At 33.8% G+C, this 19,926-nt stretch overlaps 1 protein-coding gene across 2 annotated transcripts in view; it reads left to right on the forward strand.

Moving 5' to 3' along the window:
- Positions 1-19,926, forward strand: part of LOC141406544 (uncharacterized) — a 191,139-nt gene that overhangs the window by 130,569 nt on the left and 40,644 nt on the right. For both annotated transcript variants that reach the window (XM_073992190.1, XM_073992200.1), the window contains exon 5: positions 3,753-3,894. In XM_073992190.1, coding sequence (XP_073848291.1) covers positions 3,753-3,894 — 142 coding nt within the window. The remainder of the gene's footprint in view (positions 1-3,752; positions 3,895-19,926) is intronic.

A 19,926-nucleotide genomic window follows, 5' to 3' on the forward strand; every position in this document is an offset into this window, starting at 1 on the left:
TTGCAAAGACTTGAATCGAAGCAAACGACGAACAATACCGATGATGCGACTCGTTTTATTAAACGGATGATTGTTATTCGTTCAGCAGATATTTCACCATAGCAGAGCACAGCCACATCGCAATGGCTACAAAGGATAGATAGATAAAACTTTGCTCAAATATTGACTACGTAGGTTCAGCCAATATGTGTGGGAATGAGCTACTGAGCACACAAGAGTGCATTCCCTCATACAAATATCCATACATACATGTATAGAATCACCGAAACATAGACGTATTCTTTGGCCAGCCCGCACATATACATACATATGTATGTATGTATATTCGATTTTCAAAATCCTACTGCGTAACGCCAAACAATGTTTATGCTGTAGACAATATTTCCTCGAGTTCGTTCCAATGTGACTATGTGCAGGTCTCATGCTATACATACATACAACTACATGGCAGGATGTTGAAAAAAATGAGATGGAGGACGAAATGAAAAAATTAAATACATACCAAGCACGTCCAGTCTACATAAGTATGTGTGGATGAATGTTTGTAGAGATATGAAATGTACCAAATATGTATGTACAGCGTAACCGTACAAAGGATCGAAAGGAAAGCTACAGTGTCCTAAATCTTGCAAATATCAGGCGCACATGCTCAAAATACAATATAATGTGAAGATTTTATGGCAACTTTTTAAAAAAACTCAATGAGCATAAGCATAGAAAAATATATTCACCATTTTCCAACTGCTTGTCTAATTTGATGGCCATGTTGTAATGTTGACCACTGTTTCGGGAAATGTACATTGAATCCCTTCTACACTTATGTTGGCTTCTAACGGTGTTTGCTTACCTTCTACTGAAATTGGAGCCGTAGCTGATCAGTTTGCATGTGTTGCAGCCACTTAGATTTGTCGAACTATTCGGATTCCTGCATGATTTACATTATTACATTTCAATGATTTTCCCATATCCGTACATTGTTCACATGGTCGCATATCCACACATATGCTGGCCCGTGTATGTTCTATTAGAAATTGATATCAGAGTACAGGTTATGCCACACACACATGCATACATGTGTTATGTATCAAATGGTTCGTATTAATATGCAGATAAATCTGACAAAAGGGAGTTGCCTACTTTACGAGTTGGCTAGATATGCATAAATCGTGTGATACAATAAACAATTTATCACACGGTAAGAGGGCCACTCCAAAAACTTCAGCACAATGAACGAAACGTTTAAAAAATGAAATAATTTGCCATTTTGATGACAGAATAACCTCTAATGAAGAGAATAGGCCTTGGATGGAGGCTTTTCGATTGATATTTTGCGATGCGGATATATTTAAATTAATTTGAGAACGTAGTATTTATTGTAGCATTAACCCTTTCGGTGACATTTCGAATGTATATTTGACATTAACCCTATTTTTAACAACGACAAAAATTATTTTTTCTTATCAATTGAGTGGTTTACCAAAGTTTACCGTTTTTGGGCTAGTTTTGGTAACAAGCATAAAATTGGTGCCTACGAAATTTGTAAAAGCGGGGGCCAAATACGACATTTTAGTCTAAAGGCCTCTGCATATATGCGGTCAGTTGAGAGTCGTGTATCAACAACTCATGAACACTTCAATAACAAACTTGGCATCCTTACACTTTTTCATGTGATTGTTGTTTTGAACGCGTGATGCGACTCACAACGGACCGTATTTATTTGGCTCATAAATTTGTCGTCCCCGCAGATCACAATTATAAGCAAAAAATTCAGAAGAAGAAAGTTTAACCACTTGTAGTCAAATAGTATTAAGCGCGTAAATGTAGCATATTTTTGCGAGAAAACTTAACATTTGATATGAAAATGATACTTTTGAGATTTATTAGCATTTTTTAATAAAAAAAAACTTTTTTCTCTAAAACGTGCAGTATTCCTGTAATCGGACCTGCTTTTAAAAGTGCCGAAAACTTTGAAGGGTAATATAATCCTTTGGGTTTTGATTGAAAAAATAATCTTACTACATTTCTAACAAATCCCTGACTTTATATGAATGTAAAATTTATTAAATTTATTATTAAATTTTCCATAAAAGTCGAAAAATACAAAAAATCTTTTTTTTTTTTTTTTTGTTTTGCCTTATTAAAATCTATTTTTTAATTGCTCGCGTTTTAGGTCAGTTGCGTGGAAATGCACAGGCCAAATGAAGCTTCAAGAGCATGGAATGACAGATAACTGACAATACTATAACAAAATGCACCACTCAAAAATTTGCGAAAATATCCTAGTTTTGTGGCGTTTAAACTAACAGTGGCTTTATGTGGGTTAACAAGGACAATTTTTTTGCGTACTGGCCTGTAATCATCTGACCCAATATTTATTGGTAAACATTTATCTTTGAATACAAAAGTATGTTTATTTGTCCTCTTATAGCGTCCAATTGTAAGTTCGATTAAAAATAATAACTTTCGTTAATTTGTCACCAAATATGACGTAATCTTAGCTGAGCCGAAGAAGGTGCCAGTACACTATTGCAGGTACATTGCATTCTTTAGACCTATATCCAGTTTGAAATTATTGGTAATTAATAACTATGTCATTTAAAGTGGTTCCAACCCGGTGTGCGCTACATTTCTAGGGAAAATAATGCGGAGAGGACTCAACATTTTCTGCTTCCAATTTTACAAATATTTCATAATTTTGTCTTTGGATTTTCATATTTGTTGCTTTTTTACCCTCCAGAATGGGAGCATTGTGCCAACTACGATAAAAGTATGCTACAAAATGTCACCTGAAATAAATCAAGAATTAAGGTCAAGTATTCCAAATTTTGTCAGGAAAGTAGTATACGAAAGATGAGAAAATACAAGCCCACTGCGTTATTTTCAATAATATTAAAATAAAATACATATAACAATATAATATAACTGAAGAATATCACTTATTATTAGGAATAATACTATCGCCCAAAGTTGGAAGTTCCAACATGAAACACTATCTGAACTTAATTGATTTTCAATGAAACTTACATTGGTTTTTTGATTGCCTTACTTTTATGACCTTAAGGAATAAGGAACAGTAAATTCATAATTTCTTTAAATAAATATTATTGTTCTAGGAGGGTTGGCGTTTTTTCTTTAGGATGACAACTTCTATTTGTTTTTCAAAATAGTCAGGCTTAATCCCATAGTCGTTGTTTTAATATTTTATTAAAACAACTTTAATTTATTAGTGGGAAAAATTTGCGATGTTTACCAAGGGGTTAAGCAGGGAAGACTATAGTTTCAGATCTCGCCACAGATCTTCATCAGTTCCCTTGTTTCTTGTTTTTCAACAAGAAACTTTTTATACCCAAGTGTAAATTGCTAGCTCAAATAGATACGTGCGCAAAGAAACACTCTGATCGAGAATTTCTTTGGCACTACCTAATAAATTAAAGTTGTTTTAATAAAATATTAAAACAACGACTATGGGATTAAGCCTAACTATTTTGAAAAACAAAATTATTGTTCTATTGAACTCTCAAGAATAAAGTGTAAGGTGTATTTATTACTTTGAGCAAGTGTGTATATGCTGAAACGGCCGATTTGATTTATACTTGAACCAAGCTTGAATATGGACAGTATCATTGTCGGCTACAAACCAGTATAGTCAATTTTCAAATGTAGTTAATGCTGAGCGTTTTGCTCTTTTGCTCGAATGCCGTTCCAATATTATCTAATCGTCAATTTTCCTTTTATTCTTTTCCACTTTTTAGTACGCCCTGCTGCAAACGGTGGTCGATGCCTGCCAGAAGAAACGTCATTGTAAATTTTCTGCGAACTCTAAACCTTTAGCCAGTGGGGATCCTTGTGCCGGTATACGGAAATTCGTCGAGATTGCATATAAATGCCGACCATGTAAGTATGCACAGAAATTTATAAATATTAATTAACAAAACAAACAAAAACATTGTTCCACAACATCCCATACGGTGTAAGGGAGACTTCTCTCATATCTATGAGTGCACCCCGATTCATATTAGCTCAATGATATGGGACCTACAGTTGACAGACCACTTGTAGAGAAGTTTTACATGGCCGAAATACGCAGGAAATGTCGCCAACATTGCTGAGGGGTATTTTGCCACCCGAAAAAACGGGTGTCCCAATTTCTGATTTATCAAAAAATAAGCACATTGACAAAAATAACAAGTGTATAATGAAATGCTTATTATTCCAGAGGCGTAGAATGGGCGTCAAAATAAGCGTTATGTTAACATTAATTTTTATATTGCATGTTTTCACCGATATTAGAAAACATACTCGTATAATTAATGTGATAAAAAGTCAAAATTTAGAAAAAGTAACGGTTTTCTAAAATCTTATAAAACAATTTCTTATTTTTAATAAATCCCCATGTGTTTTGGTGGAATTCGAGGACGTTAACCGTAGTTGACCTCGTGATAGCATTCAGCCAGTTCAGACATTCTGTAATCCCACTTGATGGACCTTGTTGTGATCTGGCCTGATTTTTCATCTAGCACTTACCACCAAGCATTGCGCCGACTGGGTAAAAACAGTTTCCAGTAGGCATTGGTATATTAGAGTAGGTCTAATTACGCCTCTGAATAGCCATTGTGTCATTTTTGGATTGAGACCCCATGTGGAGCATGCAGTTTGAATAGAAATGTAAAAAATTAATATATTAAAATTATAACGTAAAATGTCAAATGAACTGTATATAAAGGAAATAATCATACAATAACAATTGGTCGTTGTTATAGGATTTAAATATCAATATAGAATTTGATTAACGCCAAAGTTTTAATTTAAACGAAGTGCTGCCTTAAATATTTATTTAATTCGTTCAAATAAATAGCCCTCAGTTTAGGTTAGCAACTGTAATATGTAATTTAAAATCCATGCAATACTCGGCTCATAAATAAAAAGAAATTACATTTTGGTTGATTCTGAAATTAATAAATAAAAACGAGCGCCAACATTAAGGCGCTGCTTATTATGACTGCGTATATAAGAATGATGCAAACCAATAAATTATTCGTAATTTTTGTGTGTTTTCTTACTGCGGTTAATGGGAAGATAAGGTATGTTAGTATAGTAATTTGGACAGAGGTTATTTTCAGTTTCAGAAACCTTTGCAGGTGTTTTTAAGTTATAAATATATATTTTTTAAGTTAAATATTAAAATTTTACATTATGTGTTATTTCGTATGCCCTTAATTGGTTCCTTTTGCAATATGGAAATCTATAGTATTCTTCAGAAATATATCATAAAAATAAAAAAATAAAATGCATGTTTGTTTTTTTACGGTGTTTTTTTTTTTTTTGTAAAAAAATAAGCCAATAAATTCCCAATTTAGTTTTTTTTAAGTAACAAATAATGAACCTAAAATCATCCAGAATTTTTAATTTCACACATGAAAGGTGATATTTATTCCGTTACCGCGCCTTCCCAGCAAAAATAATCATCCCAAAATAATGGGTTTTATAAGGGATTTTTGGCAGCCGTAACTACTTACAAATCCCCCTACTAACCCATTATTTTAACAAGGACATGTCACACAAGGGCATGTCGGCCTTATGCAATGCAAGATAATTGATTGATTGCACAATTGACATGAAAAATTAGGACGACAATGTTTAACTATTTTACATATTTTGAAATCCTGGAATTTCACTATGCTTTGATACTACTAAAATTGTTTAAAAAACAAACAAAAAATCTGTTATCGATAGCTGTGGACGTAATACACAGAGAGAATTAAACATACTTTTAATATGTCTTCACTTACGTCCCAGAATGTATCTGGGGTTTTCAAGCATCTCGTAAAACTTTTTCTATTTTCCGTTTTGTTAAAAAATGTTATATTCTTATTAATTTCGTATTCTATTGTATAAGACATTTCCAAAATCAGTGCATGTTTTACACGTTTCCACAAAAGTACCCGAAGGCGTTCCGCAGTATAAAATATATTTGACAAAATGTTTTAATTAATTAAATAATTATGGCAAGCTCTGTGGGAATGTTAAAATTAAACCACTTGAAACGACAAATTAGACCAAATATTTCGTTTGTTTTTGTGCAAAAAGAAGGTCACATACAAGTATTTATTTTGTTTTGTGCAGATGTATGTATGTGCATCCAATGGCCCTACTTTCTTTCTATTCACATCTGTGGGTTTTGTATAAGATTACAATTTAATTAAGAAATATTGCTTTTATGGAAATCCTTTTTATGGCATCTAACCGACTGCTTTCAACCATTATTGAAAGGGGACTAAAATTTGTATTTCAAGAGTGATTCACTCAGTAACAGCTTTTTGACATTCCCTGCCGTCGGAGATGTTCCAAACGATGTCCAATAATAGAGCAATAACCTCTAATTAGTAACATTTCATTGCTTCAACTCGGTGCACTCTAGCGTGAACAGGGCAGCGACAGCAGCTATGTTCGACTGTCTGTTTTTTATATTATTTTTTGTGTATCTTTATAAAAGTTCATGGAGCATTGAATGTGCTTTCAATAAAGGCAGTGAATCTGCTAGGAGAAAAAGGTAATTGTACTTGCACATTAGGGATGAACTTTATTACAACATAACAAGTAAAAATTATCAGTCAGCTGTGCTGGCCAGTTTTTGTATTCTATTTTTCTGGCAATATATTATTTAACTTATTTTGAAATATAACATTTTATATCTTAACGATTGCTACCACATAACTGCAGCACACAAATATTGAATATCGGTGTTCTCAAAAAATCATTTTATTATGAGAATGTTTAATTAATGTCCCAAATGTTATACTTTAGCTATAAAGTATTTTTTTCAAATTGAAGTGGAATAAATAAAATAGCTGATTTAAAAAAAGCCTCAGCCTTAGTTTTTTGAGTTTTTGGTCCAATTTCTCAGGATGTACGGACTTGCTCCCGGAAAAAAATTACCGTCGTAACTATGGCCGCATACACAACATGTTGCCAAAAATTTAAAAACTATCCCAACCAGTCCTTGGACCAAATCGAGTTTATCCTACGTACTAGCCAGTTTAGTTGGTACCGGTAGGTTGTTTTTGGACCTTTTGGGCCATTATGAGGAAGTATGGACTTGCACCGAAAAAATTGTCGTAACAGGGCTCGCAAGAAGAACGCGTTGCAAACAATTTCAAAACGATCCGTAACGAGGGTATACCGATTAAGTCTATATTCAAAGTTAATCTAATATTATCAAATCGATTGATGCCGTTCGAGAGTTATTAAGCGCACCAACCTGCTGATAGACAGAAGGACGGACATGGTTAAAACAACTTCAAATTGTCTGAAACTCCAAATTGTCTGGATGAGGTAAAATTTTGGTTGTATCAAAGGCTGAGGGTATAAATAAGTGAATGTTCCATTGGAATGTATATCATGATGTATATTAAACATATGCATATATAGATATCAATTAAATTGATGGGTTGTCCACGAAATCGGGTTTTTTAATTCCCTACTCAACAAGGTGGTTGTGTTTTAATGTCTGAGAATTATGAAAAATGCTGTGTATTTAGAGTAACATAATTAATTTTTAATTTATTCAAAAAAATCAATATTTTAATTCTTTTGACACTGCAATAAGGCATGTACCAATGGCATTGGTTGAGAACCATAAGTGTATGCTACGTTGTTTTTAATATACCAGCAAGTGGCAAACAAATGTTTCGACAGAAGGGGCCCAGAATAGCCGCTTTTATCGGTGATAAAACAGTTGGAGCGCAGATGAGGTGATAGGGTCCGAACACTACATGTATGGCCCATTATCGGCAGCAGGGCTGTGATTTGAAATACTGTAATGACTGCCTTAAGGTTGGGAACCAAATATGTTATACGTTGTCGAGATATCAGGGGCATAATGAAGACTGGTAATTTCATTTAGACTATAACCCAAAGACCTTAGTTCGTTTTTGATTCTTTGGTATTTATAGTATTTTTATTATCAGGAAGTATGTGTTAGGAGGGCATAATTAAATTTGCATTCTGTTTGTAACACATCTAAATATTCATCGGAGACCCTATAAAGCATATATAATCTTGATCAGGGTAAAATTCTAAGTCGATATAACCATGTCCGTCTTTCCACCAGTCCGCCCGTTCGTCTGTTGAAATCAAGATACAGCTCGCAATTTTTAAGTTGGAGCTTTGTAATTTGGTATAGAGGTTTATATTACTCCTAGGATGTTTGGTATTGCAAATGGGCTATATCGGTACGCGCTTTTATATAGCCCCCATAGAACGCTACCACCCGGTTTCGGTATTTTGAAGGTTTAAGCCTCATTATCACAGCGAAATGGCTGAAATTTGGTACTTAGTCTTCGTTGGGGGTATAAAACTTTCCCCCCGGAAACTTGTCGGTACAGGTCTACGCCTTAGTATAGCCTCCATGCCTTCATTCATATAGCCCCCATTGAACGTACCTCCCGATTTTCGGTATTTTAAAGGTTGTGGCCTCAATTTTCCTCAGAAATGGCTGAAATTTGGTATTTACCCTCTGTTTTTGTAAAAAAAAGTTATGTTCTCCCACGAATTGTCAAATTTTGTAGATCGATTTACTCGCCACAGCGCAAATGTGGAACGCTGATTTTTGAATGAGGAATTCTTAACTATATATAGAACGTGTCTACGAAGAATTAGATCCGTATGTCATCTAGGGGCTTAGGTATGGATGCCAAAACTATTACGAATAAAGACGAACGAACAAAAAATGGTTACAAAAGCAGGGGGTTAGTCTTCATTGGGGGTATACAACTTTCCCCCAGAAACAGGTCTACGCCTTAGTATAGCCCCCGGTATTTTGAAGGTTTTGGGCTCAATTTTCCACAAAAATTTTTGAAATTTGGTATATGGTCTTCTTTGGGGGTATCAAACCTTCCATATGAAGGTTGTCGGTACAGGCCCACGCCTTCATAGAACGATACCACCCGATTTTCGGTATTTTGAAGGTTTTAGCCTTATTATCACACCGAAATGGCTGAAACTTGGTACTTAGTCTTCGTTGGGGGTATAAAACGTTCTCAAAGAATTTTGTCGGTATATGTTCACGCCTTCATATAGCCCCGATAGAACGGTACCTTCCGATTTTCGGTATTTTGAAGGTTGTCTGTGGCCACAGCCTTCAAAATACCGAAAATCGGCCACCGAGATGGCATAAATTTAGTATTTAGTCTTTGTTTGGGGTAAAAGCCTTTCTGACTGAAATTCGTTGGTATAGGTCCTCGTTTCGATATAGCCCCCATAGAACGGTACCTCTCGATTTTCGTAATTCTGAAGATTTTGACCTCAATATCCCACCGAAAGGCTGAAACTTGTTATTTAGTCTTCCATAGGGTTATAGAATATTCCAGGAGAGGACCTATACACCGCGGATTCCTATATCCCCACAGAAGCGTACCTCTTGATTATCGGTATTTTGAGGATTTTACCGAAATATCGGAATTTTGGTATTTAGTTTTCTTTGAGTCTAAAAAATTTCCCCCAATTTTTGTTTTCACCATTTGTTAAGTTCTATATGGGATTCGAAAGTAACCAAAATATTGGAAGATGTGGTCGTGGCGTGCTCTTAAAGACGAAAAATTTTACCAATTTTGGAAAATACGTAATTTTTGCAAATTTCTGGAGAAAAAACAGTTATTTATCAGAAACTATAACAGATATTGTGTTCTTTGTTTTTTTTTTGTTAGGTAGGTAGGTATGTTGCCTTTAAGAGTCGTTATAATAAATAAACGTAGCGTTTACACTACGTAAGCTATTTTATTTTTCCTCAGGTACTAAATTTTAGTGAAATTTCAAGTTTAGTGAACTAAAACTATTAGGAAACAGCACGGAACAAAGTTCCATCCTCACAGAATGATGCCCCAGAGTGTCCTCTTTCAGCCTATATATACTTTTGTACTCATCCCGTTCCGCCCAATTAACACTTTTTTTAAAATTTTTGGACAAATTTGTGTTTTTCCATACCGTTTCCTGTATAAATTATAGCTTTTTCAAACTAAAGGAAATTTTTTTTAATATATGAGTTTTTTCTTTTTAATTTTAGAAAAAAAATATTTTTTCAAAAAAAATCCAAACAATTTTTTTTTTAAGTTTTTATATTTTTATGGCTTGCTTATTGGGGTTTGACCTTTTCTAAATAGTTAAAACATATGAAAAACTCAAAAACACTCATAATTTGATGCAAAATAAGAAAAAAAAAACTCAAATTTGTAACTTTGACCTTAAATTCCTCTGCAACCGATAGACCTAATTTGGTCGCTTTTGATGTGTCGGAAAACTGAAAATGTTATCTGTCGTTCAAAATTTAAAGAGTTTTGAAAAAAAGATTCTTAACCAATGTGCGCCGTTCTTACTTGTTTATATTTGTGGAAGGTTAAAAAGGTAATGCCCAAAAGTAGTGGTATGGGTCATGGATTAACTCCATCGTATGGAGGTTATATTCAGTTTGTTTTGTTTTGTTTATAACGCATTGAAATAATCATTTGCGACCCTATAAAGTATATATATATTCTTGATGAGGTTCAAATTCTGTGTAGATCTATGCATGTTCGTCCGCCCGCCCGCTTGTGGTAATAACTGTAGCAATTTTGGGGTTTGACAACTGGGAGTCAAACAACTTCAGCTAAAATTGAGGACATTTGTACTTTCATAAAAGAAATGAATCTAATTATTCCATTATTCGGCATGGCCCAACTTAACGCTTTTATATTATTTATTCTTAATTTTGGTCTCTATATTGACAGTTAAGAATTAAGGAGTTTCTTCCAATATAAATTACTCTATATCTTAGGAAAATTGTTCCAGTTTCGAGTCAAACTTTGTGTTAATATTTAATTTCGTTGGTCCACTGGTTATATCTAAATAAGAAATGTTGTGCTTCATTTTATTGAGATTTTGATCTATAGTTCCTCTTTTGTACAAATGACATTAATTTTCCAATTCCAACGGATTTCAAGGATTTATTGTGTTTTAAATAAAATTGGTTACTTTAATTACTTAGACGTTAAGTGGCTGTTTAAACTGTAAATCATTGTAACTTTGAGAAATTCCACGGCATGTTTAATACCCAGATTAGGACACCACTCTATCTTCACAAAGAAATGAAATGAAAAAAGCCATCGTCTTCAAAAGTGGTTTTTATATACCCGAAAAAGAACATTACACTGCCCCCACCATCCGGACAATACGAAAATATACAATTATGACCGTTGAATGTAACCATGCGGATGAGCACTGACTACATTTATCCAACTACAGAAGTCCTTGCGAGTGCTTATCTAAACACTCTAAATCCAATGTAATTAACTGCATTTTGCTCGATTTTATCCATTTGGCTGGTCTTGTGCCGCCTTCAATGCTCTAGTTTAGTGACCTTTTTTGCGTTTTCTCTTCGTATTCGTTGATAGCGTGAGCAAGGGTGGGAAATGAAATACCGCAAACGGTATAATAAGGTAAAAATAAGCTCTAATATTATTCCACAAAAAAAGGTGGCAATCATTGATAAACTGAAGCGAAGCATAAAGTCTTAAGTTGTTCGGACTATCTTAATTATACGTTCATTATGAAACGCGGTTTATCTTTATGCGCGAAAAGGTGTAAAAGTTGAAAAGATTGCACCAATGACCACAGTTTGTAAATGGGTGTATAGTTTTCTTTACAAAGGCGGGCTATAGAACAGATTGTTCTTTAGATATTCCCTTTTGGCAAGGTCGTTAATGGAACGACAGGGTCCTTTTTCAGCAGCATAAAAACGGAGTAAACAAAATTAAGTTGAAACAAATTGTAATAGTAGAATGCCTGCTGAATTAATGTATACAGAGAAACTTGTAATTATTTCTTCTTCTTTTAATTAACATTAATGTTTGTACATGTAAATTTAGGTATCCAATAGAATAAACTATTTTAAAGCTTTAAATGCAAATCTTGAGATAAATATATTTGTAATTCTGTATGTACAACATGCCCATTTATATGTAGATGTAACTAATATTTTCAACACATATACTCATACGAATACAATACTCCCTATATTGAGAGTAATTATTCAGTCTGCCCCAAAGGATAAATAAAGAAATTGTTAATAGCACAAAATAAAAGCGAAAAAACAATAAATAAAATTGTGGAATTATTTTTGTTTCGTTTTTAAATTGGTCGTTAAAATAATTTTTTTCGTCATAACGACTAAATAATAAAGATTAACGGAAATGATTATGTATACTAAGTAATGTAATTTTTTTTGCAAATCAAACATCATGGATAGCAACACAGAGCTTTGTGGATGTAAAAGTGAAAGCATATGCACATATAAGTATGTATATAGATTATGTTTGCTTATAAATTTCTTAATAACAATAAACATATTTATTTCCAGTAATAATTTAAAATGGTATGTAGGTGGGATACACCAAGGGGTTTTCGGAAAATCGTCCTATTAGAGTACCAAAAGTAGATTTCAGCAATATCGGTAACAAATTCTATCACTTTATTTAATACATTTTTAATAAATAAATTTTCAAAAATCGTAAAATTTTCTAACACATAAAAAAGTCAGATTTTAATTTCAGAAATGTATAAAAAATGTAATGGAATAATAGTTTTGCAATTATTAAGACACCATTCTAAAACTTTAATAGAATATTAAATAAATATCGATATATGCATAATAGAGACATTTCATGTTTTGGCATTCTACGTATAAAATATCAAATATATCCAATACTAGCAGACCCCGGTCCGCGTTGCTGGCCCGTCGTAATGAGTTTTAATTCAAAAGGAGGTATTTTCTACCTCAATTCTTCGGTCCATTATAAAACCGAGAAGGATTTTAAATTTATCAACAGATTTTGTCTGTAACCTTTCTTTTCTCTTACGGACTTTGTCGGATTTTTCGCCAATTTGTGCCTTTTACGATTTATTATCGTCCATGTCACTGTATTTATCCTAAAGCGATCTAATAATAAAAGTTAAAAAAATGATTAAATCGAATTCTCCCGCTTATTTAGACCTATATGTTTTAGCTTTTCATGGCTGATGGACCGTTGAACCTCACCGTTTAAGTACATTTGTAAATATATACTTTTTCTTGATCGGGGGACAACCACCGTTGTCTCGAAAACTAATTTGCAACCTGATGCACTCATAAGTTTAACAAATACACCGATTATAAAATAATAGGCCCCGAAATTTGTCTACAATTTGGACCACATTTGTCTACATTTTGGACCACGGGACATTCCTGAATATTTTCTGAAAATTAGGTTCAGTAGTTTTGGAAAATAATGTTTTGAAAAGAGTGGGCGTGGTCATCAGTTTTCAAGATATAACATATTAAAAAAAGTGGGCCTGGTCCGGTCCTAGGGTGCACATAACTTCATTGCCTACCAAAATGTATGCTGAAACCGATATAATCATAAGTTTGGGTTATACATATAGCGTTTAACAGAAAGGAATGGGGAAGGTACCCCACAAAACAACGGCAAACATTGAGCTTTTGCTGCAAATTTTATGGAAATCCCTTCAGTAGTATTGGAGTTATGACATACTAAAAAAAACAGGCTTGGTCGGGCCTATAGGCCCCAAAGAAGTACCTAGATTGTAGATTAATCCGTAAATTTTTATTCCGATACATACATAATTTTTGCAAATATAACGTTTTTTTAAATATCGCATAGGGGAGGTACCCCTCTCCCTCTGGAATTCAATAAAATATGTAACCTGTTTTCGGGGGCGTGGTAAACTTTTCTTTCCAAAAAACCTAAGTTGGGTTATGACAGCATTTGATTTTTATTCATAAAGGTAATGCGTTTTTTTAGATATGCCCTCTTCAAAATTCAAGAAAATATGCCTGTACATTCCCTGACATTTTCACGAATATCGGTTCAGTAGTTTTGTAGATGTAACATATTTTAAAAAGTGGGTATGGTCAAGTCTGTGGTTCCTAAAAAAAGTAGGTAAGGTCGGAGACACAACCACAATTGTCTCGCAAATTAACTTCCAAATAGATACATTCGTAATTATTGTAAATATAACATTTTTAAAAAAGTAGGGTATAGGGGAAGTTTCCCGCCCTTTCCGAAATTCAACTGAATTTGTAGCCTATTTTAAGCGGGGACCATCTCTGTACATTCCCTGGCAATTTCAGGAAAATCGGTTCAGTAGTTTTTGTAGAAATGATAAAAATAGAAAATTGAAAAAAGTGGGCATGGTCAAATTTTCTTTGCATAAAAACCCAAGTCGAAAATCGGTCCAGCCGTTCTCAACTGATGCCATTACCAACGAACGATATTTGATTTTTATTTATAAAGATTTAAAAGTTTAGACAAATCGCGATTTTCTTGAAAATCCCCTGTAGATATAACCTAATTAGAAAGTGAGCGTGGTCGGATCTTAAGTCACAAAATAAGTACGTAAGGTTGGAGACACAATCGCCATTGACTCGCAAATAAATTCCCAAACCGATACATTCGTATTTGTTGCAAATATTGCATTTTTACAAAAATAGGGCATAGGGGAGGTACCCGCCCGATCCGAAAGTCAAAAAATATGTAGCCTATTTTTATCGGGGACCAACCCTGTACATTCGCTGAAAGTTTCAGGAAAATCGATTTAGTAGTTTCGTAGATATAACATATTTAAAAAAGTGGGCGTTGTGCAGTCTTAATGCCCCAAATAAGCACGTAAGGTCGGAGACACAATCGCCATTGACTCGGAAATTAATTTTCAAGGCGATACATTTGTAATTGTTGCAAATATTGCATTTTTACAAAAATAGGGCATAGGGAGGTACCCCGCCCGATCCTAAATTCAACCAAATATGTAGCCTCTTTCAATCGGGGGTCATCACTCTACGTTCCCTGCAAATTTCAGGAAAATCTATTGAGTAGTTCCGTAGATATAACATATTTATAAAAGTGGGCGGAAAAGTGGGCGTGGCCAATTTTTCTTTGCATAAAAACCTAAACTGGACTATGACTAACATTTCCACAAAAATTATCCAAATCGCTCTAGCCGTTTTCAACTGATTCAATTACCAACAAACGACAATTGAGTTTTATATATAAAGATAAAATATCAAATATATCCAAGATACAATTTTTAAAGAAGTAAAAAAGAACAAATTAAATTTGTTTTGATATAAACGAAAACACATAAATAATAAAGAGATATCCATAAAAAATTGTGGTGATATTTATCAAGAAAACTAAAAGGATGATTTTGCTGTTTTCATTTTCTTCTTTTACATTGTCCTACTTATCTGACTAACCGTTAAAAAAATAAAAACTGACTACTGGGGAGAGGGTTTGGCACGCATTTCATGTTGGGTTACTTCTGCTACTTTAATCCACAATGGCGTGAAATAAATCTTCTTGCAGTTGTTGTTTTGCCATAAAAACGAGATTTGTTCTCTTTTTTATTTTCTATACATACATTTTGGAGCCAGAAAATGCTTATACTTTGTATCAAAATTTATTTATCAATATCAATAAAGATGACGAGGCGCCGGAATGTGTCCTCCAGGAATCTTCTGGCTACGAAAATCCTTGAACACCGCTTTTTTCTTGATATGCTGGAATCAAGTGAAGTCACTGGATCCCCAGTCAGGGCTGTACGGCGGATGATAAATCAATTCCACGTTTTGTCCGGTTAAACAGGTGCTGGTTTGAATCGATGTGTGAGAGCTCGCATTGTCATGATGCAGAACAATTCGTCTTCTCTGGTTCGTTTTTCGAATTTCTCAGGAGACTTCAGGCAAACAAATTGTAGTGTAACACTCAGAATTAACCGTCCTATATTTATCAAGCCGTATAGTCGCCACACGGTCAGCTTAGCCGAAGAAACATGCGACTTTTTGCTTCGAAGTGCTTCTTACATGAACAACTTTCTTTGGATTGGGCTCGATTCGAAGACCCACACGGCCGATTCGTGCTTTGTTTCGGGCTCCTAAGCATAGATCCTAGATTCGTCGTCTGTGACGATCTTTTAAACGTCGGTCGAAGCACCGCGATCGATTTAAGCACAATTTCATAGAAACAATCCACAAGAGCCTTTTTTAGCGACTGTCCAGTTTTGCTGGATGTAACGAAAAAAATCCAGTTTTGCGGCCAGGTGTTTATGTAATATCAAATATTAGTTGGTGGAGGAAATACCCAAAGATGCCTCTATCCCACGGTATATAACTCGGCGATATCGCATTATCCGTTCACGCACGGCATATTTCTTTTCTGGCACAACGGTAGATTTTGGGCGACCTTCGTTTTTTGACGAGGGCCGGCCACGATTGAATTCATTAAACCAGTTTTTCATAGTCTTATAGGATGGTCCTTTATCGACATACAAATATTTAATTTGATCGATACACTCTTGCGGTGATTATCCACGTCGAAAATTGTGAAAAATTCTTGGACGAAAATGTTTACGAGTAAATTCCATTTTTTTTTTTTTTTTGCAAAGTGATTTTTTCAAGTCACTGTAAACAACACAACACATGGTCGTATGTCAAACTGTCCTGAGTACGTTTAGGCTAAAAACTGTCAAACTTTCAAAAAAAAAAATTGTCAAATAGGGCCTGGCAACACGCTGTGTTGCCTAGGCCAGATAGATATCGTGCAGCCCTCGTAATATTAAACTTCAGAACATAAATATGAAGTACAATTCATACATAAAATAAAATTTTCGGAGGAACATTTTTGTAGAATTTTTTCATGTAGAAAATTTCATCTTGTGCTACTTTCTTACTTCAAGAAAAAAGGCATTGTAGGAACTGAGCAAGGACAAAATATTCGTCAGAAAGATTCCTCATTCTATTGAACTGAAAATTTTTCATCTCAAAAGGATGAAACAATATCTCCAAACAGATATATAAAGCTATTTTGTCAAGTACTATTGGAGGTCAATCAAAAACTTCATTACGTCACAACTCAAAAAACTTCAACAGGGGCTTTCATTCCCAAAGGAATTTTCCACCCCAAACCACGACTACCATTTTGTGCCACAGTATAATCAGTAGGATTTCCCATAGAAACCACAATGTCTTTCATAGGATTCCAACAGGTCCTTAATAGAAGACAATGGTGACTTCTCATAAAAGATAGGATGAAAATACCAGTAGACCTTTGTGAGAACACCAGTAGGTTTTCTGACAGAAGGACTTCTATAGAAGACTTTCATTATTTGACTTTCATAGAGCTTTATTTTTGCTTAGAAAAAATACAAAGGATCAATTGAACCAAAAAATAGACTTCAGAGGATAATAAATATATAAATATGAATCGTCCTCTAACTTAGTATAATACACCGTATGCTTATAAGTTTTATTATAGCTTTTAAAAAATATATATAAAAATATTATTTGATTTTATAATGCTTTGATCGACTCAGACTCCGACAAACTTGCTCGACTTCGACTCGAAGACTCCGAAAACCTGATTTTACCATGGTGGGAGGAGGTTACGGGAAAGTAAATTCTTCGCGATTATCGTGACTGATATACCCCTTCTGATCACCTTATTCTCTACTATATGCAACAATTATAAATGAGGTATTTCCAACTCTGACAGCTATGACATGGACCTTTTTCAAAATATATTAGTGTTTGTTTCATTCGAACGCGTTCTTCTTAAGAATAGCTCCAAAAGTCGGAACATTTGATTAATATTTTTTGTAGTAAGTACAACTTACAATTTACGTGCAAGTAAATATATTCAAAATATCGCGAAACTAATACGTATTGCAAAGCATTATATTGAATTTTGAAAGAGGAGGTAATAGCTTAATTTAAAAAAATAGTCCTTTAAGTTGTTGCGGAATTCTAGTTAGCTATGTATCAAATCAAAATGTAGGTCATGGCTTCAACAATTATTAAATTGAGTTGCCATCTAGTGCCAGACTTTAGATGATGGGTCGCAGACTAAAACTGGCACACGCAGAGAAAAAATACGATTGATCCAACAATATTCGAAGAGCAAAATATGTATTGTAAAGATATTGTTAGATTCCGTATGTAGTATTGTGATTCCAACAATCGTTTTTGTGTATTACAACAATTGCATTTGTCATATCCAACAATAGTTTTTATCAACTGGACAATATAATTTTCTTTTCTTCGACAAAGTTATTCTCATCTCTCGGTATTCGATGCCGTGGTGAAAAAACAATTTTGGTAAGTTTTTTTGTATGACAGAATGTTTTTCTCTTTGTATTTTGTCTATATACACCGCCAACAAGGAGTTTATTTTTGTTTGTGTCTTCTTGTTCATTCTTCTTTGGGTTTGGTGGTTGAGTTATACCGGCTCAATCTGAGAAGTGTTTTTGGGAGAAAATCTGCTTGGTCGTAATTTGTGCTTTCATTAAATATTTGTTATGGTTTCTTATTCCTTATGGTAGGATGGGTGCTTGGATGAGCGCAATCGAGTAGTTATGTTTGTCTTTGTTGTCAGTTAAAGCAGCAAAACTTGACCATGTATTGTGTTGATTAATATTCGTAATATTATAGTGACATTTATACCAAAATTATGTGGAATTATATACAATCAAATCAAAAATTTTCAGTTAGCACAGAAAATCGTGCAGACAATAGCTTTTTTAAAAATTCTAGATTATGACAGTTCTACCATCGGTATTTTTAACGATTTTTTACAATATTCTGGAATTTAGCAAGTTATTTTTGTTTTTTATGTTTGGAGCAAAATATGGTATTTTTGGATTTGCAATTACAATGCTTGAACAAAACAAAAAAATTGTTGGAACAATAACATCTATTTTTGCAAAAAATAACCGATTTCGATATAATTTACAAATGAATTTCTCAACCAACATCTATTTTTTCGAAAAATAACTGATTTTGATATAATTTGCAAATGAATTTCTCAACCAATTACCGGCATACATTCGAAATTTTATTGAAATTGGACATGTGCAACCCAAATTATGTATATATGGGAGCTTCATCCAAATCGTAATCGACTTTTACCAAAATAAATAGCATTCGTCCTATGGACAAAAAATAATATTCCCCATTTTTTAAGCGAATTGGACAACAAATATGTACATGGACAGACGGACGGACATGTGATTCTATTTATGGCTCCATCTCGTTTCCTTTCGCATGCTACACAGAGGGTGGTGTAGGGTATTCAAATATAGTACATCAGACTTGCTACTATCATTAATGTTAACCTTTGTAAGAGTCAATCTTATATCAATATATGGGGTCACGAAAAAATAAGGCGTACAAGTTCAGGGAAAGTAATATCACTTAAACGGCGGTGGTAGGTACCGTGAGGAGATACATACTTTGTATCGTATTTGTTATCACGTTTTCAGTATATTTAAAAGGGACACTTCGAAGTTAGTGGAAACCATCATTGCAGTTACAGATGGAAAGGAATTAATCAATACTAAATATATTAAATATAAAAAGATTAAGACGCGTGGACATAGGTAGAGCCGCAACCCTATAGGCCTCATAATTTTATAATATTACCTAAATCAATATTGGGATAAAAATAATCAATAAAAGTGAGAGTTATACTAAGAGTAATTTATTGTATCACAATAGGATGAAGTATAAATTTTGGAAAACTTTACTCCCATAGGATAAAATTTAGAAAATAAAGAGTAACTACATAAATGCTTAAAATACTTCAACACTTATCTTGATAAGGTGTACTCGTATTGGCTCAGGGGAGATGTACATCCAATCTGACAAAATAGAATAAGTCTTAGACATTGGCAAATGTGGCCTATTTACATACATTTTAAGAGTAGACACAAACGAGTGTCATTTTCTACAACATATAAAAACGCCTTTTCATTCCACAGTAATAGGTGACAATACAATTATATATTTAATCTTAGTTGGAGTTGCGAAGCGCACCGTCAGATTATGGTTTCTTAAACGTTTTAATTTGT

This window comes from Musca autumnalis, unplaced genomic scaffold (genome assembly GCF_047663935.1).
Source record: "Musca autumnalis isolate F117 unplaced genomic scaffold, ASM4766393v1 scaffold_1, whole genome shotgun sequence".
NCBI classification, from domain to species: Eukaryota; Metazoa; Arthropoda; class Insecta; order Diptera; family Muscidae; genus Musca; species Musca autumnalis.